The sequence below is a fragment of the Eleutherodactylus coqui genome, chromosome 8, assembly GCF_035609145.1.
Source record: "Eleutherodactylus coqui strain aEleCoq1 chromosome 8, aEleCoq1.hap1, whole genome shotgun sequence".
Lineage (NCBI taxonomy): Eukaryota > Metazoa > Chordata > Amphibia > Anura > Eleutherodactylidae > Eleutherodactylus > Eleutherodactylus coqui.
This window is the reverse complement of record NC_089844.1, coordinates 5,527,698-5,555,417: the sequence shown is the minus strand read 5'-3', so window position 1 is coordinate 5,555,417 and position 27,720 is coordinate 5,527,698. Positions and strand designations below refer to the sequence as shown.

At 47.9% G+C, this 27,720-nt stretch overlaps 1 protein-coding gene across 3 annotated transcripts in view; it reads right to left on the bottom strand.

Annotated features, from left to right (window-relative positions):
- RAB3GAP1 (RAB3 GTPase activating protein catalytic subunit 1) overlaps nucleotides 1–27,720 on the bottom strand; it is a 170,911-nt gene that overhangs the window by 76,085 nt on the left and 67,106 nt on the right. For all 3 annotated transcript variants that reach the window (XR_010786308.1, XM_066575141.1, XM_066575142.1), the window contains 2 exons: nucleotides 21,390–21,489; nucleotides 13,441–13,522 (listed from right to left, as the gene is read on the bottom strand). Coding sequence is in view for 2 of the 3 variants with exons in the window: in XM_066575141.1 (XP_066431238.1) it covers nucleotides 13,441–13,522; nucleotides 21,390–21,489 (182 nt within the window). In the remaining variant the exon portion in view is untranslated. The remainder of the gene's footprint in view (nucleotides 1–13,440; nucleotides 13,523–21,389; nucleotides 21,490–27,720) is intronic.

The window sequence follows — 27,720 nt, the reverse complement described above, 5'->3', positions numbered from 1 at the left end:
TAGCTCTGGGGTATAATACAGGATGTAACTCGGGATCAGTACAGGATAAGTAATGTATGTACACAGTGACTCCACCAGCAGAATAGTGAGTGCAGCTCTGGAGTATAATACAGGATGTAACTCAGGAGAAGTACAGGATAAGTAATGTATGTACACAGTGACTCCACCAGCAGAATATTGAGCGCAGCTCTGGGGTATAATACAGGATGTAACTCAGGAGCAGTACAGTATAAGTAATGTGTGTACCCAGCGACTCCACCAGCAGAATAGTGAGTGCAGCTCTGGAGTATAATACAGGATGTAACTCAGGAGCAGTACAGGATAAGTAATGTATGTACACAGTGACTCCACCAGCAGAATAGTGAGTGCAGCTCTGGAGTATAATATAGGATGTAACTCAGGAGCAGTACAGGATAAGTAATGTATGTACACAGTGACTCCACCAGCAGAATAGTGAGTGCAGCTCTGGAGTATAATACAGGATGTAACTCAGGAGCAGTACAGGATAAGTAATGTATGTACACAGTGACTCCAGCAGCAGAATAGTGAGTGCAGCTCTGCAGTATAATACAGGATGTAACTCAGGAGCAGTACAGGATAAGTAATGTATGTACACAGTGACTCCACCAGCAGAATAGTGAGTGCAGCTCTGGGGTATAATACAGGATGTAACTCAGGAGCAGTACAGGATAAGTAATGTATGTACACAGTGACTCCAGCAGCAGAATAGTGAGTGCAGCTCTGGACTATAATATAGGATGTAACTCAGGAGCAGTACAGGATAAGTAATGTATGTACACAGTGACTCCACCAGCAGAATAGTGAGTGCAGCTCTGGAGTATAATACAGGATGTAACTCAGGATCAGTACAGGATAAGTAATGTATGTACACAGTGACTCCGCCAGCAGAATACTGAGTGCAGCTCTGGGGTATTATACAGGATGTAACTCAGGAGCAGTACAGGATAAGTAATGTATATATACAGTGACTACCAGCAGAATAGTGAGCACAGCTCTGGGGTATAATACAGGATGTAACTCAGGATCAGTACAAGATAAGTAATGTATGTACACAGTGACTCCAGCAGCAGAATAGTGAGTGCAGCTCTGGAGTATAATACAGGATGTAACTCAGGAGCAATACAGGATAAGTAATGTATGTACACAGTGACTCCACCAGCAGAATAGTGAGTGCAGCTCTGGAGTATAATACAGGATGTAACTCAGGATCAGTACAAGATAAGTAATGTGTGTACACAGTGACTCCACCCGCAGAATAGTGAGTGCAGCTCTGGAGTATAATACAGGATGTAACTCAGGATCAGTACAAGATAAGTAATGTGTGTACACAGTGACTCCACCAGCAGAATAGTGAGTGCAGCTCTGGAGTATAATACAGGATGTAACTCAGGGTCAGTACAGGATAAGTAATGTATGTACACAGTGACTCCACCACCAGCAGCAGAATAGTGAGTGCAGCTCTGGGGTTTAATACAGGATGTAACTCAGGAGCAGTACAGGATAAGTAATGTATATACACAGTGACCCCACCAGCAGAATAGTGAGTGCAGCTCTGGAGTATAATACAGGATGTAACTCAGGAGCAGTACAGGATAAGTAATGTATGTATACAGTGACTCCACCAGCAGAATAGTGAGTGCAGCTCTGGAGTATAATACAGGATGTAACTGCGGGTCAGTACAGGATAAGTAATGTATGTACACAGTGACTCCACCAGCAGAATAGTGAGTGCAGCTCTGGAGTATAATACAGGATGTAACTGCGGGTCAGTACAGGATAAGTAATGTATGTACACAGTGACTCCACCAGCAGAATAGTGAGTGCAGCTCTGGAGTATAATACAGGATGTAACTGTGGGTCAGTACATGATAAGTAATGTATGTACACAGTGACTCCACCAGCAGAATAGTGAGTGCAGCTCTGGAGTATAATACAGGGTGTAACTCAGGAGCAGTACAGGATAAGTAATGTATGTACACAGTGACTCCACCAGCAGAGTAGTGAGTGCAGCTCTGGAGTATAATACAGCATGTAACTCAGGAGCAGTACAGGATAAGCAATGTATGTACACAGTGACTCCACCAGCAGAATAGTGAGTGCAGCTCTGGGGTAAAATACAGGATGTAACTCAGGGTTCACTACAGGATAAGTAATGTATGTACACAGTGACTCCACCAGCAGAATAGTGAGTGCAGCTCTGGAGTATAATACAGGATGTAACTCAGGGTCAGTACAGGATAAGTAATGTATGTACACAGTGACTCCGCCAGCAGAATACTGAGTGCAGCTCTGGGGTATTATACAGGATGTAACTCAGGAGCAGTACAGGATAAGTAATGTATATATACAGTGACTACCAGCAGAATAGTGAGCACAGCTCTGGGGTATAATACAGGATGTAACTCAGGATCAGTACAAGATAAGTAATGTATGTACACAGTGACTCCAGCAGCAGAATAGCGAGTGCAGCTCTGGAGTATAATACAGGATGTAACTCAGGAGCAATACAGGATAAGTAATGTATGTACACAGTGACTCCACCAGCAGAATAGTGAGTGCAGCTCTGGAGTATAATACAGGATGTAACTCAGGATCAGTACAAGATAAGTAATGTGTGTACACAGTGACTCCACCCGCAGAATAGTGAGTGCAGCTCTGGAGTATAATACAGGATGTAACTGCGGGTCAGTACAGGATAAGTAATGTATGTACACAGTGACTCCACCAGCAGAATAGTGAGTGCAGCTCTGGAGTATAATACAGGATGTAACTGTGGGTCAGTACATGATAAGTAATGTATGTACACAGTGACTCCACCAGCAGAATAGTGAGTGCAGCTCTGGAGTATAATACAGGGTGTAACTCAGGAGCAGTACAGGATAAGTAATGTATGTACACAGTGACTCCACCAGCAGAGTAGTGAGTGCAGCTCTGGAGTATAATACAGCATGTAACTCAGGAGCAGTACAGGATAAGCAATGTATGTACACAGTGACTCCACCAGCAGAATAGTGAGTGCAGCTCTGGAGTATAATACAGGATGTAACTCAGGATCAGTACAGGATAAGTAATGTATGTACACAGTGACTCCGCCAGCAGAATACTGAGTGCAGCTCTGGGGTATTATACAGGATGTAACTCAGGAGCAGTACAGGATAAGTAATGTATATATACAGTGACTACCAGCAGAATAGTGAGCACAGCTCTGGGGTATAATACAGGATGTAACTCAGGATCAGTACAAGATAAGTAATGTATGTACACAGTGACTCCAGCAGCAGAATAGCGAGTGCAGCTCTGGAGTATAATACAGGATGTAACTCAGGAGCAATACAGGATAAGTAATGTATGTACACAGTGACTCCACCAGCAGAATAGTGAGTGCAGCTCTGGAGTATAATACAGGATGTAACTCAGGATCAGTACAAGATAAGTAATGTGTGTACACAGTGACTCCACCCGCAGAATAGTGAGTGCAGCTCTGGAGTATAATATAGGATGTAACTCAGGAGCAGTACAGGATAAGTAATGTATGTACACAGTGACTCCACCAGCAGAATAGTGAGTGCAGCTCTGGAGTATAATACAGGATGTAACTCAGGATCAGTACAGGATAAGTAATGTATGTACACAGTGACTCCGCCAGCAGAATACTGAGTGCAGCTCTGGGGTATTATACAGGATGTAACTCAGGAGCAGTACAGGATAAGTAATGTATATATACAGTGACTACCAGCAGAATAGTGAGCACAGCTCTGGGGTATAATACAGGATGTAACTCAGGATCAGTACAAGATAAGTAATGTATGTACACAGTGACTCCAGCAGCAGAATAGTGAGTGCAGCTCTGGAGTATAATACAGGATGTAACTCAGGAGCAATACAGGATAAGTAATGTATGTACACAGTGACTCCACCAGCAGAATAGTGAGTGCAGCTCTGGAGTATAATACAGGATGTAACTCAGGATCAGTACAAGATAAGTAATGTGTGTACACAGTGACTCCACCAGCAGAATAGTGAGTGCAGCTCTGGAGTATAATACAGGATGTAACTCAGGGTCAGTACAGGATAAGTAATGTATGTACACAGTGACTCCACCACCAGCAGCAGAATAGTGAGTGCAGCTCTGGGGTATAATACAGGATGTGACTCAGGAGCAATACAGGATAAGTAATGTATGTACACAGTGACTTCAGAAGAATAGTGAGTGCAGCTCTGGGGTTTAATACAGGATGTAACTCAGGAGCAGTACAGGATAAGTAATGTATATACACAGTGACCCCACCAGCAGAATAGTGAGTGCAGCTCTGGAGTATAATACAGGATGTAACTCAGGAGCAGTACAGGATAAGTAATGTATGTATACAGTGACTCCACCAGCAGAATAGTGAGTGCAGCTCTGGAGTATAATACAGGATGTAACTGCGGGTCAGTACAGGATAAGTAATGTATGTACACAGTGACTCCACCAGCAGAATAGTGAGTGCAGCTCTGGAGTATAATACAGGATGTAACTGCGGGTCAGTACAGGATAAGTAATGTATGTACACAGTGACTCCACCAGCAGAATAGTGAGTGCAGCTCTGGAGTATAGTACAGGATGTAACTGTGGGTCAGTCCATGATAAGTAATGTATGTACACAGTGACTCCACCAGCAGAATAGTGAGTGCAGCTCTGGAGTATAATACAGGGTGTAACTCAGGAGCAGTACAGGATAAGTAATGTATGTACACAGTGACTCCACCAGCAGAGTAGTGAGTGCAGCTCTGGAGTATAATACAGCATGTAACTCAGGAGCAGTACAGGATAAGCAATGTATGTACACAGTGACTCCACCAGCAGAATAGTGAGTGCAGCTCTGGAGTATAATACAGGATGTAACTCAGGGTCAGTACAGGATAAGTAATGTATGTACACAGTGACTCCAGCAGCAGAATAGTGAGTGCAGCTCTGGGGTATAATACAGGATGTAACTCAGGAGCAGTACAGGATAAGTAATGTATGTACAGAGTGACTCCACCAGCAGAATAGTGAGTGCAGCTTCTGGAGTTGGGTGTGTGCTGGTTAAGCTCTGCAACTTCCAGGGTGTGGTCAGAGAAGGAGGTTTTGCTGAGTTTGGATCCCAGAGAAGGTGCACTTTTCTGGGCATTGTTGGACATGGAGTACCGCACCTCCTCCCCCCGGGGCCACTTGGGGGGAGGGAGGGAAGTGATGGCAATGGCGGCATCAGAGTCTTCCGAAAAAACTTTGCCACGGGTGCCAGAAAAGCCAGCAGTCCGCAAGAAGACAGGAGCTGCTGGAGGTAAGAAGAGACTGGGTCCGGGCCGTGGCTGCAGCAGCGTGGCTCCGTTTGTCAGCACGGCAGCTTCTGACAGCACCGGGAGTGAGATGGTTACGCGCAGCCAGACCCGCAGGAGAGCAGGTGAGCCGCAGATACCGGTAAGCACGGGAATGTGGAGTGACAAAAAGAAGGAGGAATCCGTGATTGAGCTGGCCTCCAGGCTGGCTAAAAACATCACCGACTACAACTTTGCAGGGAAAATGTTGGTGGTACAAAAAGGGAAGCTCCGTGACGCCAAAATGTTACTGGAGCAAAAAGCTTCTAAAGACAAACAGGCAGAAGCCAGGTCAGCGATAAAAAAGTGCAAAGACTGCATAAAGATGTGGGAAGCGGTGAGGGCAAAGATCCTGGAGGAGAGCGGGCCCTTTAAAGAAAAAATTCTGAACGACGACCGCTTTGCTAAAATGGCGGCAAGGTGCAGTGACCATGAGTCAAGTGATGGTGAAGCCTCAGATGAAGAGTTTGAGGATGTGCAGGAGACCCTGGAGCAGCCTGTGTGCTCTCAAGACTTGGCACCAACGCCCAGAGGCACTACAAGTCCCAGAGGCAAGCTACCTGAAGAGATTGCGCTGCCTTCCACCTCAGGGGAATCTGAGGTGGAGGAAAGAACAGGGAGATTGCAGCTACAGAAGACCCCGCAGCCGGAAGCCTCTGTACATATGGAGGGCTTCATGTTTGGCGACGAGTTGCCAGAGCAGGACACAAAGATAAAGAGAAAGAAAAAGAAACCGGAGAAGCTGCAGGAAAAGCTTGTGTTCGTTCCTGGGAGCTCTGGTCTGGCTGCAAAGTCGGATCAGAGTTCTGACCCCCAAAACCCCCCTGGCTCGGACTCTGTGGTGGGCCTGGAGCAGGGAGTTGGGGAGAAAAGGGCCCAGCTGGTCAGACCCCCTGTCCCAGTGCTAGTTGGTAACAAGGGCAAGGAGATCAGTAAGAAAGGTGCAGTAAAGGCCAGTACAGATGCAGGTCGCGGTACCGGCAAGGAGGGTGGCAGCGGTGCCACTAATGCAGCAAGTGCTGCCTGTGATGCGGAGGGGGCTGTGGACCTAAAATCTGGGGTCTCCCATAATTTGGGAGCAAGTCAGGCCGGATCCCGCGCCTCCAGTGATGCGGAGGCAAAAAAGAAAAAAAGAAAAAGTAAAAACACAAGCAAAAATCCGGAGGTTTTACCATCTACCTCTGGAGAGGCCAGGACCCATGGACCACATGATCCAAGGAAAAAAGTGGTAGATCCGGGGATGAATGTGCGAGAGCGTGCGGCAGATGTAAGGGACAAGGCCGAGGGTACACGTTCCTCTGCAGTTGCTGGGCCTCCGGGCACCTCGGGTACCCCTGGCGGCCAGGAATCTGGAGGCCCAGGGGATAAGGTAGTTAGGCCAGAGGGGTCATGGGGTCCAGTCGCCCCTCCGGCGGCGACAACACCTGGTAGGAGTTATGCCAGTGTCGCCGCTGGAGGGGAGGGGTCCTCCTTGTCTCCAGGCTCTAGGGAGGGCGTTTTGCAACAGCGTCTCCTGGAGGCTTTACGGAAGGGGGAGAGTACAATCACAGTTGGAGGAAGAGAGGTGGATCTATCTCTCTGGAAAGAGAGACATGGCTTGGGTGCCTTCCGAGAGCAAAGGGGGGAGACCGTATGGTCCCTACCGACACCCGGGCAGGACGCAGGTCGTAGGAATGTGGTCCGTCTTCGTTGGAGAGGCAATGATGCATGCCCCCCGAGGGCAAGGGTAGTGGAGCTTCTGCTGAAGATGGGCTTCAGGGCGGTTGACATCTTTGCCCTGATCCATCCCTACGGCACGTCTGAGTTTGACATCAGTTTCGTTCGCCCAGAGGGCCTAGAAATCTTCTGGGGGAATTACGAGCTGGTGAAAAACGAGCCCGGTTGGCGAGACTTTGCCATCCAGGTGGTGTCTCGCCAGAACGGTATCAAGAAGGTGACCGTTTTGACTCGTAATGAGTCACTTTCTTGCTTTGACATCATGACGTGGCTCAGTAGGTACGGAGAGGTGACGGAGATGCCCCAAAAGAACAGGGATGAGCACGGCATATGGTCTGGGGCCTGGACGTTCATGGTCAAGCTGAAGCGTTCAGGTAACTCAGTGGCACACATACCATCTGCAGCCTTCCTCGGCAGGGATCGTATCTTGGCCTTTTACCAGGGGCAGCCGAAGCTCTGCCACAGGTGCGGCGACCCCTCACACTTGAGCGCCGCTTGTAAGACCTTGAAGTGCGCTCTGTGTGGGGGTCTTGGTCATCTAGCCGCCTCCTGTGCGGAGATTAGGTGTAACCTGTGTGGTGACCTCGGTCACCCATTTAGTCGCTGTCCGCGCTCCTTTGCCAATGCGGTCTCAGCACCTACGGATGGGGGTCATGATGTGGCCTCTGGGGGTGAGGGGACCAGCAGAGGTGGAGGAGCTCAGGAGCCAGGGAAGAACCGGCAAAAGACGCCTGCAGAGCAGAGGCGTCAGGAGAAACGCAGACGGAGCAGGGAGCTGACAGGAGCACCCACAGCAGGTGGGTCGATGGTGGCCCCTGTTCCAGAAGCAAATCTCGCGGCTGAGGCTTTGAGGGACAGCGATTTAGATGAGGAGGACAGGAGGATCCAGAGGGAGGAGACCAACTCTGCAGATTCCTCCCACTGTGAAAGTGTGGATGGGGAAGGCAAGAGATGGCTAGAGAAACGGCGTAAGCTAGGTGCCACGAGGAGGAAACGAAGGGGGGATTCAAGATCTTCTCCCACCCCGGGCCAAGTACTGGAAGGAAAAGCCTGCTCACCTCCAGTTGGACTCTCCAATAGGTTCCGAGCCCTCCGAGACATCTCTTCCTCCTCTTCTGAGGGGGAGGCAGAGGGCAAGGTTCCTAGGGCAAAGAAAGGGTCAACAGGGGGCGCTGAGTCTCCACCTCGTGAAGGCATAGTTCCTTCCGGGGTGGAGGCTACTCTGGAGCCTGGAAACAAGGACGACGGGGTCGGGGGATCCCTTGCTATGGACACATCTGTGTCCAAAAAAAGAGGCAAGGGGATTTCCTCTGACCCCGAGGAAGCGGGTGTGAGGAAGAAAGCCGTCTAATTTAATCACTCATGATGGCGGCACCCACTCCGCTGACTCTGGCATCAATTAACGTTGCCAGCATTAAGTCTGATACGGCTAGATTTGCGGCCTTTGATTTTCTCGGCCGCGTTGAAGCCGACATTTTATTTTTGCAGGAGACCAGGCTGTCTGATTTGGCAGCTATACATAAGGCAAAAAGGGAGTGGAGGTCAGGCCCTTCCTACTGGTCTCTTGCGGCCGAGCCGTATAGTGGAGTGGCGGTACTTTTTACCGCAGCGGTTGAATGCCGACGAGTTATTGAATTAGAAATGGGAAGGTGCCTGATCTTAGATGTCCTCATGAAGGGACAAGAATTAAGACTTGTCAACATCTATGGTCCCCAGTCAAAAAACGACAGGAAGAGTCTCTTTATGAGGATCAAGCCCTACCTTTTTACCAGCCGCCAAGTTGTCTTTGGAGGTGACTTTAATGCAGTCACAAGAGCCCGCGATAGGGGAGGCTCTGGAGACAGGCGGTTGACTTTTGACAGCGTCGCACTTAATAGTATAGCTAGCGAGGCTCGCCTGGTGGATGTCCACATCCGGCACACCCCAGGCCACGAGGGGTTCACCTATTATAGAGGTCAGAGCAGGTCTAGAATAGACAGGTTTTATTTGAAGGAGGAAGCCATCTCTTCACCAGTGTCCGTTGTTGAGGTGGAATTCTCCGACCACTGTCTGATTTTGTTTTCTCTGAATGTTGCAGAGACCCCCCGGATGGGCAGAGGTTTTTGGAGACTGAATTCATCACTCCTGGAGGAAGCAGAGATAAGACAGTCCTTTGAGGATTTTCTGCAGAGCCAGGTACCATTACTGGATCTCTGTAGCAGTAAGTCAGAGTGGTGGGAGATGTTCAAGAGGAGGGCGGCAAGGTTCTTCCGAGAGCTCTCCAACCTCAGATGCCTGGACAGGTACCGCCTGTACAACGGCCTGAGGAGGAAACTCGAACATCTCGTTTCGACTGGAGGTAGCCGCGAGGAGATCTCCAGAGTGAAATCTTTGCTCAAGAAGTGCCAGTACGATAGACACGCATCCTTGGTTTTTGAGAGGGATTTCGGGAAGTACCGCTCGCCCGACCCTTACAGAAACTGTAGGATGTCAGTGAATAGTAAAGTGGTCACTGGACTGATCGATAGTACAGGATCCCTGAATCGATCCAGATCAGGGATTCTGGAAGTCGTCAGATCCTACTACTCGCAACTCTTGGGAAAGAGGGATCTAGATTCGGAAGTGATGTCGGCTTTCCTGGCTGAAACTGTCCCTGAGCCGGGGGTAGACACCTCTCTTGATGTTTTGACAGGAGAGATCAGAATAGAGGAAGTTAAACTGGCGATTGATGGGCTCCGGCTCAAAAAATCGCCAGGACCGGATGGACTAACATCCGAGTATTATAAGACCTTCAAGGACCTCTTGAGTCCCCTCTTGACGGAGGTATTAAATGAGTGTCTTTCCTCGGGCACTCTGCCAAAGTCAATGAGGAGGTCAGCTTTGATCCTTCTGTCAAAGGGTAAAGACTCGAGCCGTATTGAGAACTGGCGTCCCATAGCACTTCTCAATACGGACAGGAAGGTTCTGGCAAAAGTGCTGTTTAATCGGTTGGTCAAGTTTGCACCCCGGCTCCTCTCGGGGGCCCAGCATTGCTCTGTTCCAGGCCGTAGCACCTTTAGCGCTGTTCTTGGTGTCCGGGAGGCAGTGGAGCAGGGTAGGGCTGGTCACTGGGAGGGGTACTTGCTGTCCTTGGATCAGGCCAAAGCGTTTGATCGGGTTAATCACGAGTACCTCTGGTCAGTCCTTCTGAGATATGGCCTGCCAGTGGGGTTTGTTGATTGGCTGCGAACATTGTATGCAGGGGCTGAGACTTTCTCGCTGGTGAACGGTTGGCTTGGCCGCCCTTTTGAGGTGGGTTCCGGTGTCCGTCAGGGCTGTCCTCTAAGTCCCCTGTTGTATGTGTTTGCGATAGATCCCTTTCTTAGGAGGGTTGATCGTGGACCTATAGCGGGGGTCGGGATGGACCGGGCGGTGCCGGAGGCTACCCTGAGGGCAGTGGCATACGCCGATGATGTCACGCTCTTCGTATCCTCGAGGGAGGAGGCGGAGTTTGTGGTGTCGGAGGTGGATGCCTACTCAGAGGCATCCGGGTCCAGAGTCAACTGGGATAAGTGCGAAAGTCTCTGGTTAGGAAGGGGGGATCCTGTGTTTGATCTCCCGGACACTCTTCCGGTGCCCCAGACTTCAGCAAAAATTCTTGGCATCAAATTTGGCCAGGGGGATTACCCCATGCAAAATTGGGTAGACAGGCTGGATGGTGCCACTCAGAAGGTAAACCAGTGGAAGGGTTGGTCTTTGACCCTTCGGGAAAGAGTTAGCCTGATCAAAACATACCTGCTCCCTTTATTCATCTACCTGGGCAGCGTATGCATTTTGCCAGAACCTCTCTGGACTCGGGTCTACAACCTGTTCTTCCTAATGTTGTGGGGGAATAGGTTGAACCTGATCAGGAGAGATGTTACATACCGCACGAGGAGACTAGGGGGGTTATCTATGGTCAACCCCGTGGTGTTTCTTGTAGACACCTTTTTTAAGATCAACATAGGCAACCTCTGGCAAGAAAGGGCTCCTCTGTGGGTCTACTCCTGCCGGGGATGGTTTCGGCCCTTCTTCCAGGAATGGGAGACAGGAGGGCGAGTGAAGGACCTTCGCACGCAGCATGGATATCTCCCGGCTTACGCTACCTTGGTTCTGAAGGTGATACGCCGGTGGGGTCTGGGGATGTGGGAGATCAGGACTCTGACGAGGAGGCTCCTCGACGAAAGAGTCCTGTTGACCCGTTTCCAGAAGCCCCTGGCGCTCAAGGACTGCCCAAGTCGGGACCTGGAGGGAGGGTTACGTTTACTGAATTCAACCCGGGTCCCAGTGAAGTTTTGGGACTTGGCTTGGCGCTGCTTTCACGGGAGACTGTATGTAAGGGGTAACTTGAAGAGCAGGCCTCTGATTGACAGGGGTTGCCCCCGTCAGGAGTGCAGCGATGTGCTGGAAAGCATGGAGCATTTCCTGCTCCAGTGCCCCTTTAATACAGAGGTATATCAACGGGTAGGGATCTCCATAGGCTGGCCTCAGCTGGCACACCTCTCCTATGCGGAGTGGGCTTATGGAGCGTTCAGAGGCCTTGGTGGCAGGGACCGCTGCACTTTATTTCTAGTTAGCCTAGTGGTCAGGTTCCACATCTGGAGTGCACGGTGTTTAATCTCGACGGAACTGAAAGTCCTCCCCGTGGATACGGTATGTAGGAACATCCTGGGTGACCTGGTGAAGGTGCGTTCTTTGGAGTATGAGAGGCTGGGCACATCTAAGGCTTCTCTCCTATGGAGAGGGCTTGTATTTCGTTAGGGACAGTGTTTTCCTAATTTTCTAGGGGAAGAGTAGGGAGAGAATAGGGACAGGATAGGGAGAGAGGAGGGATAGGGCAGGGACAGGTTTTCCATGAAGGGTCAGACTGAGGGGCAGACTAAGGACAGTCTAGGGCAAATTAGGGAGAGAATAGGGAGACCTGTTTTTAAATTCAAGGGATAGTGCATTAAGATATCTGTGCCCGGCTTATCACCTCCAATCCCGGTGGCGGGCTGTGAGGGCACCATGAAGCTTTTTGTTTTGATTTGGGCAAAATGAAATGAAGTAGGGCTGCAGGAGAGCCGACCTTAGGCTTTCGGGTTATGTATATAGTATATATTATGTATGTTGGTATTGGAGTGTATTATGGTTTTGTATATATTGTATATTGTATATATTCACGTTTTGGGTGGTAGGTAGGTTGGGTGGGGGAGTTGGGGGGAGTGGGATTCACGCCTTGAGCCGTAGCCTGGCACGTCTCGAACATTGAACTCTGGGCACGGACTGGTGGAGCGGGCATGGCCCCCAGGCTGCGGCGGGCACTGTGTGGTATTTATTTAAAAAAAAAAAAAAAAAACCCTGGTGTGGCTTGGCACGTCCTGAACTAAGAACTCTGGGCACGGACTGATGGAGCAGGCTTGGCCCCCAAGCTGCATTGGGGACCCAAAAAAAAAAAAAAAAAAATTTTTTAGTTAGTTTTATGCCAGTTGGCTCAGTCTTTCTGTTTGAATTTGCTTATTTATGTTGCTATTTCAGTTATTTATGCTGTTTATGTTATTGCTTAAGTTTTGTTCTGTGTGGGTACAGTGCGGCACGGCTGGACCTGGAGGTGTAGTTTACAGGGTTTATGTAGTTATAGTTTCCTTAGTTTTATATTTAGGTATACACCTGTATATTGTGTTTATAGTTGTATATTGTGTTATAGTTGTATATTGTGTTATATGTTGAGTGTGTATGTGTGTGGGTGTGTACGGCGGGGAGGAAACCCGGATATGGGCATTTACTTTGTTTATGGATCACGGACTGTGGGGGAAGGGCCTTATATTGCTTTATATGGTTATTCTTATTGTTACAGTTTGTCTTTGTTGTGTTTTTTACTTTTATAATAAAAGATCTACAGGATTAATTCAAATAATGCAATGTATGTACACCTACTTATCTGCCTTTTAGGTGGGTTATTTATAAGAAATCCCCCTCCTCATCAATCTTCCCATTCGAACTATCAGTATATAAGCCATTAGGAGGAGGAGTTGATCATTTGGCCCCTCATAATGCCTTTACGCTCCTGTACCATCTTTTAACGTTATCTCATGACAGGAACAAGACAATGAAAATACAAAACAAAAAAAATTACAAAAAAACTTCCCCCTGTCTTCATTGTGAGCTATAATGGGCTGCTCCATAATAACTTTGGTTTGAATGAGAATAGAAATAATGTCTGTTTCTTCCCTCCGTACTCAGCGCCACACTTGTCCACAGGTTGCATCCGGTATTGCAGCTCAACCACATGTAAGTGAGCCCCAGTGGCAGTTAATGGAGACGAGAGGCAGACACGGAGTCTCAGAGAGTTATGGAACATTATTACAAGATTCAGATTTTACTAACCTTATTGGATCTTCACAAGCGCCAAAGGGAAGTTTGCCAAACTCCAGACCCCCAACTTCTCCCCCCACCACCGCATCAATGTCTATAAGAAGAGAGAAGCGGTTACAGCACATAACTCAATGGTATGGGGATGTCCGGGAAGGGCCCTGCTCCCCCCATGTAGGTGTCTAGCAGCACATTACAGAGATAGGCCATTGGAAGCCATGCATCATGTAATGCCTAATTTCCCCTGTAGAGGGACCAGCAGGGAAATTCAATACTTATGCCATGTTCTCCCACAAGCCCTCCCGACAGGGCGCACCATATGATCAACTTATCCAAGGAGGACCCTTTTAATGAAAAGGGATTAATCAAAGCAAAACCACCCTTTCATTTTCAGAAATACATGGCTTGTCATGAAACGGTTACATGACCGCCACTCCGACTATACACACACACATATATATATATATATATATATATATATATATATATATATATATGTCATTCCGTGTCAGTTAAACTAACGCTCCTGGTCGACCATCTCAGATTTCAATGAAACTTTGCACAAAGATAGACCCTGACTCTAAACTAAGATAGCCAGAATATTAGGCTTCAAAGTGCTTTGGTTCACGAGCTACAGGTCTTAATCTAGGGGGTTGTCGTGTGATTACAGCCTACAGGTCTTAATCTAGGGGGTTGTCATGTGATTACAGCCTACAGGTCTTAATCTAGGGGGTTGTCATGTGATTACAGCCTACAGGCCTTAATCTAGGGGGTTGTCATGTGATTACAGCCTACAGGTCTTAATCTAGGGGGTTGTCATGTGATTACAGCCTACAGGTCTTAATCTAGGGGGTTGTCATGTGATTACAGCCTACAGGTCTTAATCTAGGGGGTTGTCATGTGATTACAGCCTACAGGCCTTAATCTAGGGGGTTGTCATGTGATTACAGCCTACAGGTCTTAATCTAGGGGGTTGTCATGTGATTACAGCCTACAGGTCTTAATCTAGGGGGTTGTCATGTGATTACAGCCTACAGGTCTTAATCTAGGGGGTTGTCATGTGATTACAACCAACAGGTCTTAATCTAGGGGGTTGTCATGTGATTACAGCGCGCAACCTGAAAAAAGGGGCGATTTCCATCCATTGCCAAGCCAGTTCCAATGACTCTAGAGCAATGAAACTTCACACACTAGGAGAACTGTTGGTGCTGAATCCAGCTAAACTGCTCAGACTGCCCCTCTTATCATCATTCTGCCCCTCTTATCATCATTCTGCCCCTCGTATCATCATTCTGCCCCTCGTATCATCAGACTGCCCCTCGTATCATCATTCTGCCCCTCGTATCATCATTCTGCCCCTCGTATCATCATTCTGCCCCTCTTATCATCATTCTGCCCCTCTTATCATCATTCTGCCCCTCTTATCATCATTCTGCCCCTCTTATCATCATTCTGCCCCTCTTATCACCATTCTGCCACCATTGCATGGCAAAGGAGCTGAAAAATTCTATCGCGCAAAATAAAACTCATTTTAAGCAGTAATAACTCCTAATCAATGCGATCCGACTCGGCTCTGAATGTATCAATGTGTACTCCATAGAAATGGTTCTCATTATTCACATTATGGACCAAAAAGGATGCAGAGCTCTTAAGATACAAGGAGTCAAAAATGGCAAAAAACAGTTTTAGGCAAATTTTTACCTTTTTTCAGAGGCAAAAATCGGAATGTACTCCATTTTTATTTTTTTTCATTTTTGTTCTATTTGGAAGAGAATTTTTTTGCTCTACAAGATTCGATGTTTTTCATTTTGTTCCCTCACCTTCTAGATGGGAAAATATCAATGCCTGTGAAGGTCCTATGCACTCGGAGGTCAAATAATAAAAGAAGTGTAAGTTTTGCATGGATGTACAATTAGTTTAGAAATCATGAGAAGGTAAATTATTTTTGGAATGAGACAACTTTTTGTGCTCAAGAAACTTATGTGATCAAACATTGCATGGCGAGTTCAGGTGAGCCCCAAGCTTTGGCCTAAGATGGTCAGAATATCAACATTAGTATCCAATATGGATAGAGTGCTAAATAAGCCCAGTGATCACTGCAATCTACCACAATCATGCAACACTCAATGATATTCTGACCATCTTAGGCCAAAGCTTGGGGCTCACCTGAACTCGCCATGCAATTTTTGATCACATAAGTTTCTTGAGCACAAAAAGTTGTCTCATTCCAAAAATAATTGTGATGGATGCTGTGATAGATGTAGTATGTGGGGGAAGCTCCGGACTGCAGGCGGCCGGTTCACCGCAGACTCTTCTCCTGTGAAGCCATGCTGCTGTGATGGATGTAGTATGTGGTGGAAGGTCCGGACTGCAGGCAGCTGGTTCACCCTGGAATCTTCTCCTGTGAAGCCATGCTGCTGTGATGGATGTAGTATGTGGTCGAAAGTCTAGACTGCAGGAGGCCGGTTCACCCCCGGACTCTTCTCCTCTGAAGCCATGCTGCTGTGATGGATGTAGTATGTGGTGGAAGGTCCGGACTGCAGGCGGCCGGTTCACCCTGGACTCTTCTCCTGTGATGCTGTTGTGATGGATGCAGTATATGGTAGAAGGTCTGGACTGCAGGCGGCTGGTTCACCCCGGACTCTTCTCCTGTGAAGCCATGCTGCTGTGATGGATGTAGTATGTGGGGGAAGCTCCGGACTGCAGGCGGCCGGTTCACCCTGGAATCTTCTCCTACGAAGCCATGCTGCTGTGATGGATGTAGTATGGGGGTTAAGGTCCGGACTGCAGGCGACCGGTTCACCCCGGACTCTTCTCCTGTGATGCTGTTGTGATGGATGCAGTATATGGTAGAAGGTCTGGAATGCAGGCAGCCAGTTCACCCCGGACTCTTCTCCTGTGATGCTGTTGTGATGGATACAGAATATGGTAGAAGGTCTGGACTGCAGGTGGCTGGTTCACCCCGGACTCTTCCGTGAAGCCATGCTGTAGTGATGGATGTAGTATGTGGTGGAAGGTCCGGACTGCAGGCGGCCGGCTCACCCCGGACTCTTCTCCTGTGAAGCTGTTGTGATGGGTGCAGTATGTTGATGGAAGGTCTGGACTGCAGGCGGCCGGTTCAACCCAGACTCTTCTCCTGTGGAGCCATGCTGTTGTGATGGATGTAGTATATGGTGAAGGGTTCGGACTGCAGGCGGCCAGTTTACCCCGAACTGTTCTTCTGTGAAGCCATGCTGTTGTGATGAGTGCAGTATATGGTGGAAGGTCTGGACTGCAACGGCCGGTTCACCCCGGACTCTACTCCTGTGAAGCTGTTGTGATGGATGTAGTATTTGGTGGAAGGTCTGGACTGCAGGCGGACGGTTCACCCCAGACTCTTCTGTGCAGCCTTGCTGTTGTGATGGATGAAGGATATGGTGGAAGGTCTGGATTGCAGGCGGCCGGTTCACCCCGGACTCTTCTCCGGTGAAGCTGTTGTGATGGCTGCAGTATATGGTGGAAGGTCTGGACTGCAGGTAACCGGTTCACCCCGTACTCTTCTGTGCAGCCTTGTTGTTGTGATGGATGCAGTATGTGCTTTAGCATTGTCTTGCTGAAATATAGAAGGTCTTCCCTGAAAGAGACGTCTGGATGGGGCATATGTTGTTCTATAACCTCTATATACCGCCAGCATTTATATTGCCTGTCAGGATGTGTAAGCTGCCCATGCTATAGGCACTAATGTACCGCCATACCATCAGAGAGGCAGGACTGTGTGCTAATAACAAGCTGGATGGTTCCTCTCCTCTTAAGCCAGGAGGACATGGCATCCGTGGTTTCAAGAATGAATTTCAATTCTTCAATTCATCTGACCACAGAACAGTTTTCCATTTTGCCTCAGTCCATTGTAAAATCAGCTTTGGTGCTGGAAGACGCCGACATTTCCGGATTGTGTTGATATATGGCTTCTTTGCACAATACGGGACACTTGTATTTGTTGCTTGCACGGTGAGCTGTGTTCACAGACTGATTTCTGGAAGTATTCTTGAGTCCATGCAGTGATTTGTATTACACAATCATGCAGCATCCAATATTGACTGTCGGCCTTGTCCCGTGTACACATGAATTTCTCCAGAATCTTGATATGATTTTCTGCGGATGGTGTGATATTCAAAGTTTTCGCAATGTTACGATGAGGAACATTTTTTTTTAAATTGTTCCACGATGTTAGATGCAGTTTTTTCACAGATTGGAAAACCTCTGACCATCTTTGCTTGTGAGAGACTCGGCCTCTCTAACACGCTCTTTTTATACACAGTCATTTGACTTAGCAGAAAATTGACCCTCCAGCTGTTTTTCAAAAAATCCTAGAATGGTAAAGTTGGAAGGGACCCCCAGGGTCATCGGGTCCAACCAATTGCTCAATGCAGAAATCACTAAATCATCCCAGACAGATGTCTGTCCAGCCTTTGTCTGAACACTTTCATTGAAGGAGAACTCCCCACCTCCCGTGACAACCTGTTCCACTCATTGATCACCCTCACTGTCTAATATCTAATCTCTGTCGCCTCCCTTTCAGTTTCATCCCATTGCTTCTAGTCTTTCCTTGTACAGATGAGAATAGGGCTGATCCCTCTGCACTGTGACAGCCCTTCAGATATTTGTAGACAGCTATTAAGTCTCCTCTCAGCCTTCTCTTCTGCTAAACATCCCAGATCCTTTAACCGTTCCTCATAGGACATGATTTGCCGACCGCTCACCATCCTGGTAACTCTTCCCTGAACTTGCTCCAGTTTGTCTGTCTTTTTTAAAGTGGGATGCCCAGAACTGGACCCAGTATTCCAGATGAGGTCTGACTAAGGAAGAGTAGAGGGGATAATGACCTCACATGATCTAGACTCTATGCTTCTCTTAATACATCCCAGAATTGTGTTTGCCTTTTTGGCTGCTGCATCACATTGTTGACTCACATTCAGTCTGTGATCTATTAGTATACCCAAGTCTTTTTCACATGTGCTGCTACTTAGCCCAATTCCTCCCATTCTGTATGCGCTTTCTTCATTTTTTTTGCCCAGATGTAGGACTTGGCATTTCTCCTTGTTAAATGCCATTCTGTTAGTTGCCGACCACTGTGCAAGCTTTTCTAGATCTTTTTGAATCCTCTCTCTTCCCTAGTGTTAGCTATCCCTCCTAGCTTTAAATCATCAGCAAATTTGATCAGTTTCCCACAATTTCTTCCTCCAGATCATTTATAAAAATGTTGAACACCACTGGGCCCAGGACAGAGCGTTGTGTGGCGCAAAGTGCTAAGGCAGCAGAAATACAGTCCTAAGCTCTCGACTTCAAGCTTGCGAGTTTAATCCCCACATTGTTCAGGTAGCGGACTCAAGGTTGACGTATCCTTCCGAGGTTGGTAGGGGGTAATAAATAATTTACCTAAAGGCGCTGCATTATAAGTTGGTGCTATACAAATTTAAAAAAAAGATTTTGAAATATTTTCACACATTCTTACAGTAGGAAATGAAGCCATTTATGACCACTCTTTTAGTACAATCACTCAGCCAGCTGTAAATCCACCTAATAGTTGCCGTGTCAATCCCAGATTTGGTCATTTTTTCAATAAGTATGGTATGAGATACGTTGTCAAAGGCTTTACTAAATCCCAGATATACTATATCCACCGCATTTCCCTGAACAACCCAGTCGGTGATTCTGTCATAGAAGGAAATTAGATTAGTCTGGCATGACTTGTTTGTTACAACCCCATGCTGGCTCTGGTTAATTACTCCATTCTCATCCAAGTACTTGCATACATGCTGTTTAATAATGTGTTCACAGATCTTTCCCGGTATAGAAGTCAGGCTCACAGGCCTGTAGTTTCCTGGGTCTAACTGCTTCCCTTTTTTGAAGATAGGGGCAACATTTGCCCTTTTCCAATCTTCTGGGACTTCTCCTGTTCTGTAGGAATTTTCACAAAATCCAGCGAGTGGTTCAGCAATTACCTCCTCTGCTTCCTTTAGCATCCTAGGATGTAATTCCTCTGGGCCTTGAGACTTGAATTCATGTAAGTTAGCTATATGTTAACACCCTCACCATCTCTCTGCTTACAGATAGCCTGCATTCTTTTATTCCCCCAATAGCACAGGGAAGATCAGCTGATGTTCCATCTACTTTCTGGGAGAAAACAGATACAAAATAGGAATTCAAAAGTTCGGCCTTCTCAACATCATTCTTAACCAATTCACCATTTTCATCTTGTAAGCATCCAATAGCATCTTTGACTTTTCTTTTGACCCCCCCACAAATCCTTTTTTATTGCTTTTGGCCTCTCTTACAAGCCTCAGTTCATTATCAGCTTTATCTTTTCTGACACTTGCCCTACAGTTTCTGCAGACTCCATTATATCCTTCTTTAGATATTTCCCCCTCTTTCCATTTGATAAACATATTTTTCTTCCTCTATAACATGTGTACAAGTTCTGTATTCATCCATCCGGGTCTCTTTAAATGCTTCCCATTCTTCCTTCTTTTAGGGATTGGTAACGATTGTGCTTTGAGAATCTCATTTCCCAATATTTCCCAACCTTCTTGGACATTTCTGTCCTTAAGAACATCCAGCCATTGGATTCTTCCTCTTTCTGAGTTCATTGAAATCTGTCTTTCTGAAATCCACCCTTGAGGTCTGAGTCTTCTCAGGTCCTCCTCCCCTTGTTATCCAACATCCACGGATATCATGATCCCTGCCTCCTAAGGTCCCGGCCACCCTTACTTCTTCATCCATTTCCCCCTGTCGGTAAGAATTAGGTCCAAGATAGCAGATCCCCTTGTTTCCTATTCTACCTTCTGGAAGATAAAGTTGTCACCAAGTGCGGATAAGAATCTGTTGGATCCATTACTTTTACCTGAGAGATTCCCAACAAATGTCTGGATGGGTAAAATCTCCCATGGTCACTATGTTGGGCTTCTTTGAGAGCTTGGCCATCTGATGTAGAAAGAGTTCCTCCATATCTTCTGCTTGTCCAGGCGGCCTATAGTAAATGCCTACAATGGTGCCCTTTTGTCCTTTCCAGCCTTTTGTTACCCATGTCCTGACTCTTGTGAAATGTATTGCTCCGATTTCTAAAATAGTTAATTTCTTTTAAATGAAATGAAAAAATGCCCCCCGTTGGCCTTCTGATGTGTCCTATGTTCTACGGTGAATACAATACAGTGAGATGAGCTCTCCAAATTGTTGCATTTTTCTCATCTTAACATTTACATTTTACACTGCACCCTACTTTTTTGGAATTGGGGTTGTAATACTAATTTATGTAATTATCCAGACAAAGACTTTAACCTGACAACCCTGGTAATGATAGTCATACAACTGGATGGTAATGCAGTCTAGTAAGGTAGATAATCAGTTTCTTTGTTTCTTTCATTACATGTGTAACATATCTCAAATTATGAAGCAAAGAACAAAACAAGAAAGCCAAGAAAAGAACATCAAGTAGCAGAAGGAAACTGAAGGTCTAAAGGTCCAGTGGATTCATTATGCAGTAAAGAGCTTGAAGGAGTCTTCGTCCTACGTAGCCTGTTTATATCGCTATGGAGTGACGATTGCTATCACACTACAGTAGCCGTCCAAAGGCATAAGCCGAGATGCACGGACTTTTGCGGACTGAAGCTATCACTTGACTGACAGATGCTGGTCTCACCTCTGGGACCTGCACGTATGTGGTGGTCCCCCACTCCGAGACCCGCCAGTTGAGGCGGCAGCAGCTGGCTGTTTCTGAAACTCCCGCAGCAGTGAATAGAGAGACGCCACTCTGCAATTCATTCTTCATCTGGATGTGCTGGTCGCCTCACCGGGCGAGTCAGGAGCAGAGGTGGGACCCGCATCTATCAATCTTTCACGGATGTGCCATAAATGTCTGGGGGGGGGGGATAACATTTTGGGAAGTGATCATCATATCTTTGTGAGCGGAAGGCAAGAGCGTGTCCAACCTGGGGGTTGCTGGGGCCAGAAATATTGCTGCCAGTCTTGTAGGACATATGTGAAGCGGATGGCGATGTTCACAGGAGGCAATGCAGTAAGTGGACATCCCTAGAAGTAGAAGAGACAGACATGGATTAACTTCAGAGAATTGAAGATATATCGTTTTTTCCTACATATAGACATATCATAAATCCAAACTATGACATCATGAGATAAAATATTGATGAAAACTCTAATCAGCGTATATCAATCTCTGGGCTTGTGGGGGTTTCTGGGACGGGTCACCATACTGCTTAGCCATTGTCCCCCATTAAATGCTCTGCACATACACTAACATTTTAGCTCTCATCACCAAGATCAGTAAACTAAACTCTCCCTTAGTTTCTTGGGCATTGTACTTCTCACAAGTTCAACCATCAATAACTGTGTATTGTGTGTGGAAAATAAATGTGGTTTTACAGACACAACATGGGTATATCACCAGGCCGTGCCATCACTGTCGATATATCGCTAGGTAAATGCCATTGCTGTCAGTATATCGCTAGGCCATGCCATCACTGTGGGTACTGTATATCGCTAGGCCATGCCATCACTGTCGGTACTGTATATCGCTAGGCCATGCCATCACTGTCGGTACTGTATATCGCTAGGCCATGCCATCACTGTCGATATATCGCTAAGTAAATGCTATCACTGTCGGTATATCACCAGGCCATGCAATCACTGTGGGTATATCACCAGGCCATGCAATCACCGTCGGTATATCACCAGGCCGTGCCATCACTGTGGGTACTGTATATCGCTAAGTAAATGCCATCACTGTGGGTATATCACCAGGCCATGCAATCACTGTGGGTATATCACCAGGCCATGCCATCACCGTCGGTATATCAACTAGGCCATGCCATCACTGTCGGTACTGTATACCGCTAGGCCATGCCATCACTGTCGATATATCGCTAAGTAAATGCCATTGCTGTCAGTATATCACTAGGCCGTGCCATCACTGTCGGTATATCAACTAGGCCATGCCATCACTGTCGATATATCGCTAAGTAAATGCCATTGCTGTCAGTATATCACTAGGCCGTGCCATCACTGTGGGTATATCACCAGGCCGTGCCATCACTGTCGGTACTGTATATCGCTAAGTAAATGCCATCACTGTCGGTATATCACCAGGCCATGCAATCACTGTGGGTATATCACCAGGCCGTGCCATCACCGTCGGTATATCAACTAGGCCGTGCCATCACTGTCGGTACTGTATATCGCTAGGCCATGCCATCACTGTCGGTACTGTATATCGCTAAGTAAATGCCATCACTGTTGATATATCGCTAGGTAAATGCCATTGCTGTCAGTATATCACTAGGCCATGCAATCGCTGTCGGCATATCAACTAGGCCGTTCCATCACTGTCGGTACTGTATATCGCTAGGCCATGCCATCACCGACGATATATCGCTAAGTAAATGCCATTGCTGTCAGTATATCACTAGGCCATGCAATCGCTGTCGGCATATCAACTAGGCCGTTCCATCACTGTCGGTACTGTATATCGCTAGGCCATGCCATCACTGTTGATATATCGCTAAGTAAATGCCATCACCGTCGGTATATCACCAGGCCGTGCCATCACCGTCGGTATATCACCAGGCTGTGCCATCACCGTCGGTATATCACCAGGCTGTGCCATCACCGTCGGTATATCACCAGGCCGTGCCATCACCGTCGGTATATCACCAGGCCGTGCCTTCACCGTCGGTACTGTATATCGCTAGGCCATGCCATCACTGTCGATATATCGCTAAGTAAATGCCATTGCTGTCAGTATATCACTAGGCCATGCAATCGCTGTCGGCATATCAACTAGGCCGTGCCATCACTGTCGGTACTGTATATCGCTAGGCCATGCCATCACTGTTGATATATCGCTAAGTAAATGCCATCACTGTGGGTATATCACCAGGTCGTGCCATCACCGTCGGTATATCACCAGGCCGTGCCATCACTGTGGGTACTGTATATCGCTAGGCCATGCCATCACTGTCGATATATCGCTAGGTAAATGCCATTGCTGTCAGTATATCACTAAGCCATGCCATCGCTGTCGGTACTGTATATCGCTAGGCCATGCCATCGCTGTCGGTACTGTATATCGCTAGGCCATGCCATCACTGTCGGTACTGTATATCGCTAGGCCATGCCATCACTGTCGGTACTGTATATCGCTAGGCCATGCCATCACTGTCGGTACTGTATATCGCTAGGCCATGCCATCACTATCGGTACTGTATATCGCTAGGCCATGCCATCACTGTCGGTACTGTATATCGCTAGGCCATGCCATCACTGTCGGTACTGTATATCGCTAGACCATGCCATCACTGTCGGTACTGTATATCGCTAGGCCATGCCATCACTGTCGGTACTGTATATCAAAAAAAAAAAAAAAAAAATCAAATCATGGTATTTGTATAGCGCCAACTTATTCCGCAGCGCTTTCAGGTAATTATTACTTATTACCCCCCACCAAGCTGGGTTCTCATTTTTCCGACCTCGGAAGGATGGAAGGCTGAGTCAACCTTGAGCCGGCTACCTGATTCATGTGGGAATCGAACTTGCAACCTCCAGGTCGTAGGTGAGAGCTTACACTCTGCACCACACGAGGCTCATATCGCTAGACCATGCCATCACTGTGGGTACTGTATATCGCTAGGCCATGCCATCACTGTCGATATATCGCTAGGTAAATGCCATTGCTGTCAGTATATCGCTAGACCATGCCATCACTGTCGGTATTCCAATACACTAGCAAAGCTGTGGCAGCATGTAATGATGCGAAACAAAAGCTTCTTGATTAAAGGAGCATATTTTATTGTTCCACAGTTTTAAAAGAGGCGACATTTCGACCTACAAACAAGGTCTTTTTTAAGCCAACAAACTAGTGAAAACACGGTTCAGACACTGTCGGTACATCGCTGGGCCATGCCACCACTGTCGGTACATCGCTGGGCCATGCCGCCACTGTCGGTACATCGCTGGGCCATGCCGCCACTGTCGGTACATCGCTGGGCCATGCCGCCACTGTCGGTACATCGCTGGGCCATGCCGCCACTGTCGGTACATCGCTGGGCCATGCCGCCACTGTCGGTACATCGCTGGGCCATGCCGCCACTGTCGGTACATCGCTGGGCCATGCCGCCACTGTCGGTACATCGCTGGGCCATGCCGCCACTGTCGGTACATCGCTGGGCCATGCCGCCACTGTCGGTACATCGCTGGGCCATGCCGCCACTGTCGGTACATCGCTGGGCCATGCCGCCACTGTCGGTACATCGCTGGGCCATGCCGCCACTGTCGGTACATCGCTGGGCCATGCCGCCACTGTCGGTACATCGCTGGGCCATGCCATCACTGTCGGTACATCGCTGGGCCATGCCGCCACTGTCGGTACATCGCTGGGCCATGCCGCCACTGTCGGTACATCGCTGGGCCATGCCGCCACTGTCGGTACATCGCTGGGCCATGCCATCACTGTCGGTACATCGCTGGGCCATGCCACCACTGTCGGTACATCGCTAGGCCATGCCAGCACTGTCGGTATATTGCTGGGCCATGCCATCACTGTCGGTACATCGCTAGGCCATGCCTCCACTGTCGGTATATCGCTAGGCCATGCCACCACTGTCGGTATATCGCTGGGCCATGCCATCACTGTCGGTACATCGCTAGGCCATGCCACCACTGTCGGTACATCGCTAGGCCATGCCACCACTGTCGGTACATCGCTAGGCCATGCCACCACTGTCGGTACATTGCTAGGCCATGCCACCACTGTCGGTATATCGCTGGGCCATGCCATCACTGTCGGTACATCGCTAGGCCATGCCACCACTGTCGGTACATCGCTAGGCCATGCCACCACTGTCGGTATATCGCTGGGCCATGCCATTACTGTCGGTACATCGCTGGGCCATGCCACCACTGTTGGTACATCGCTAGGCCATGCCATCACTGTCGGTAAATCGCTGGGCCATGCCACCACTGTTGGTACATCGCTAGGCCATGCCATCAGTGTTGGTACATCGCTAGGCCATGCCATCAGTGTCGGTACATCGCTAGGCCATGCCATTAGTGTCGGAATATCATTAGTTAATGCTCCTCCAAATTTGTAATCCCAGAGATACTGAGTTAGTGTAAAGCTAAGGTGTGCCTCTAACCAGGTACATAGCAGATAGCCTCTTAGAACTCTTCTTTAGTCAGACCTCATCTGGAATACTGGGGCCAGTTCTGGGCCCCCACTTTATAATAGACATAGACAAACTGGAGCAAGTTCAGAGAAGAGTTACCAAGATGGTGAGCGGTCTACAAATCATGTCCTATGAGGAACGGGTAAAGGATCTGGGAATGTTTAGCAGAAGGGAAGGCTGAGAGGAGACTTAATAGCGGTCTACAAATATCTGAAGGGCTGTCACAGTGCAGAGGGATCAGCCCTATTGTCATCTGCACAAGGAAAGACTAGAAGCAATGGGATGAAACTGAAAGGGAGGAGACACAGATGAGATATTAGACAGTGAGGGGGATCAGTGAGTGGAGCAGGTTGCCACGGGAGGTGGGGAGTTCTCCTTCAATGGAAGTCTTTAGAGGCCGGACAGACATCTGTCTGGGATGATTTAGTGATCCTGCACTGAGCAGGGGGTTGGACCTGATGACCCCGGAGGCCCCTTCCAACTTTACCAGTCCAGGATTATATGGACCTGATGACTCTGGAGGCCTCTTCTAACTCTACCATTCTGTGGTTGTATGGACCTGATGACTGGAGGCCTCTTCTAACTCTACCATTCTGTGGTTGTATGGACCTGATGACTCTAGAGGTCCCTTACAACTCTACCGAACTAGGATTCTATGAACTGGCCTGGCCAAGCGCTGCATAAAGGAAAAATGATGGGGCTGTGGTCTCTTTGTTCTAGACCGCTGTGGGAGTCCTAGTGATCAGACCCCCATGGATCACACATCTTAGCATAGTAAGCAGTTTTGTTAGTCAGCAATGAGGATCCTGGAAGTTAGATCCCCAAAGATTAGACACTGAATGCATATACTACCGTAGTGATATGTCGTAATGGTCTGTAGCAAGAAAAACTCTTAAAAAGGGATCAGAAAAATGCTTTAACATGCAGATCACAAAGTCTCTCTATGCCGGGACTGCCATGGAGAATCCTAACAGCAAGTTTTTAATTTCCCAGCAGCGCCTCCACAGGGAAAATGAAGCATTACACAGTTTCTATACAAGTCACTGGGCTCTCTGTTCTTTTTGGCTAATCGATGAGGATCCTGAACTGAAGGCCCCTCCGGTTACAATTCCCACAGAGTGTGTAGGAAAATTGTTTTTCTAAACCAGACATCCCCTTTAAAGACAAACTGTGGGCGCCTTTACACAGGACAACCTATCAGGCACAGATGCCCAACAGGCCGTGCCAGCGGTGGTCGTTTCTGTTCTTTTACACAGAAGCAATCATTATTTAGTGAATGGGGCAAAGCGGGGATCGTTCCAGCCCGCCCCCATTCATAGTAAAGCGGCCATCATTCATAGAGGATATTGCCTGTTTGCAAGGGCTGATCGTCATTCAGTTTTTATGCCTGCAGGAACTATAGAAGGAACAATCAGCTTACCAATTACCGTTCATACCCTCTCTGGATGGCAGGAGTCTGGCGGATTTATCTCTAAGTGAAAGCTCTTCTGTAGGTGTGCATCTCTCGTGTACTTATACAAGCAGTCAGCAGTTGCAGGGCATGACTACAGGAATGGGAAGAAACAACAAGGTAATGTCTCCTGTGAGACGGTGACCGGCAGAGTGCTGGAGGGCAGATATATTTCGCCTAGGATGCTCTCATATGAGGCGTTAGGGAGCACCTGGGCAGATACGTGCCAGCGAGCGGCCTGGGCTCGGTGGAGGAAGCCGGCAGTATGGTGTCAGTAACACTAAGTTACTGACACGTTGTAGTCCATGTAGTGGCTCCAAGCCACATAATCCGGGCCGGCTTTTCCTGGAGTGGTCAAAGTGAAGGGTGGGATGGCCACTCCCACGTACCAGGTGAGGCTGGTACCAGGCCTTATAAAGCCTGGGCCTGTAGGTCTTGCAGAGAGTGTGCTGGGACCTCTGCAGGTCTGAGGACCAGACTGGCTGTGCGCAGCAAGCAGTGTTTTTTCTAAGTGAGTAGTCAGGGCCGATCTACGTATAGTGAGTGCCCAGACGAGCAGGGGTTACTTTCTGTAGGCCTGCAGTTAAGGCTTGTTTTGCTGTACTTTTGCTGCAATAAACCCAGGCGAAGCCG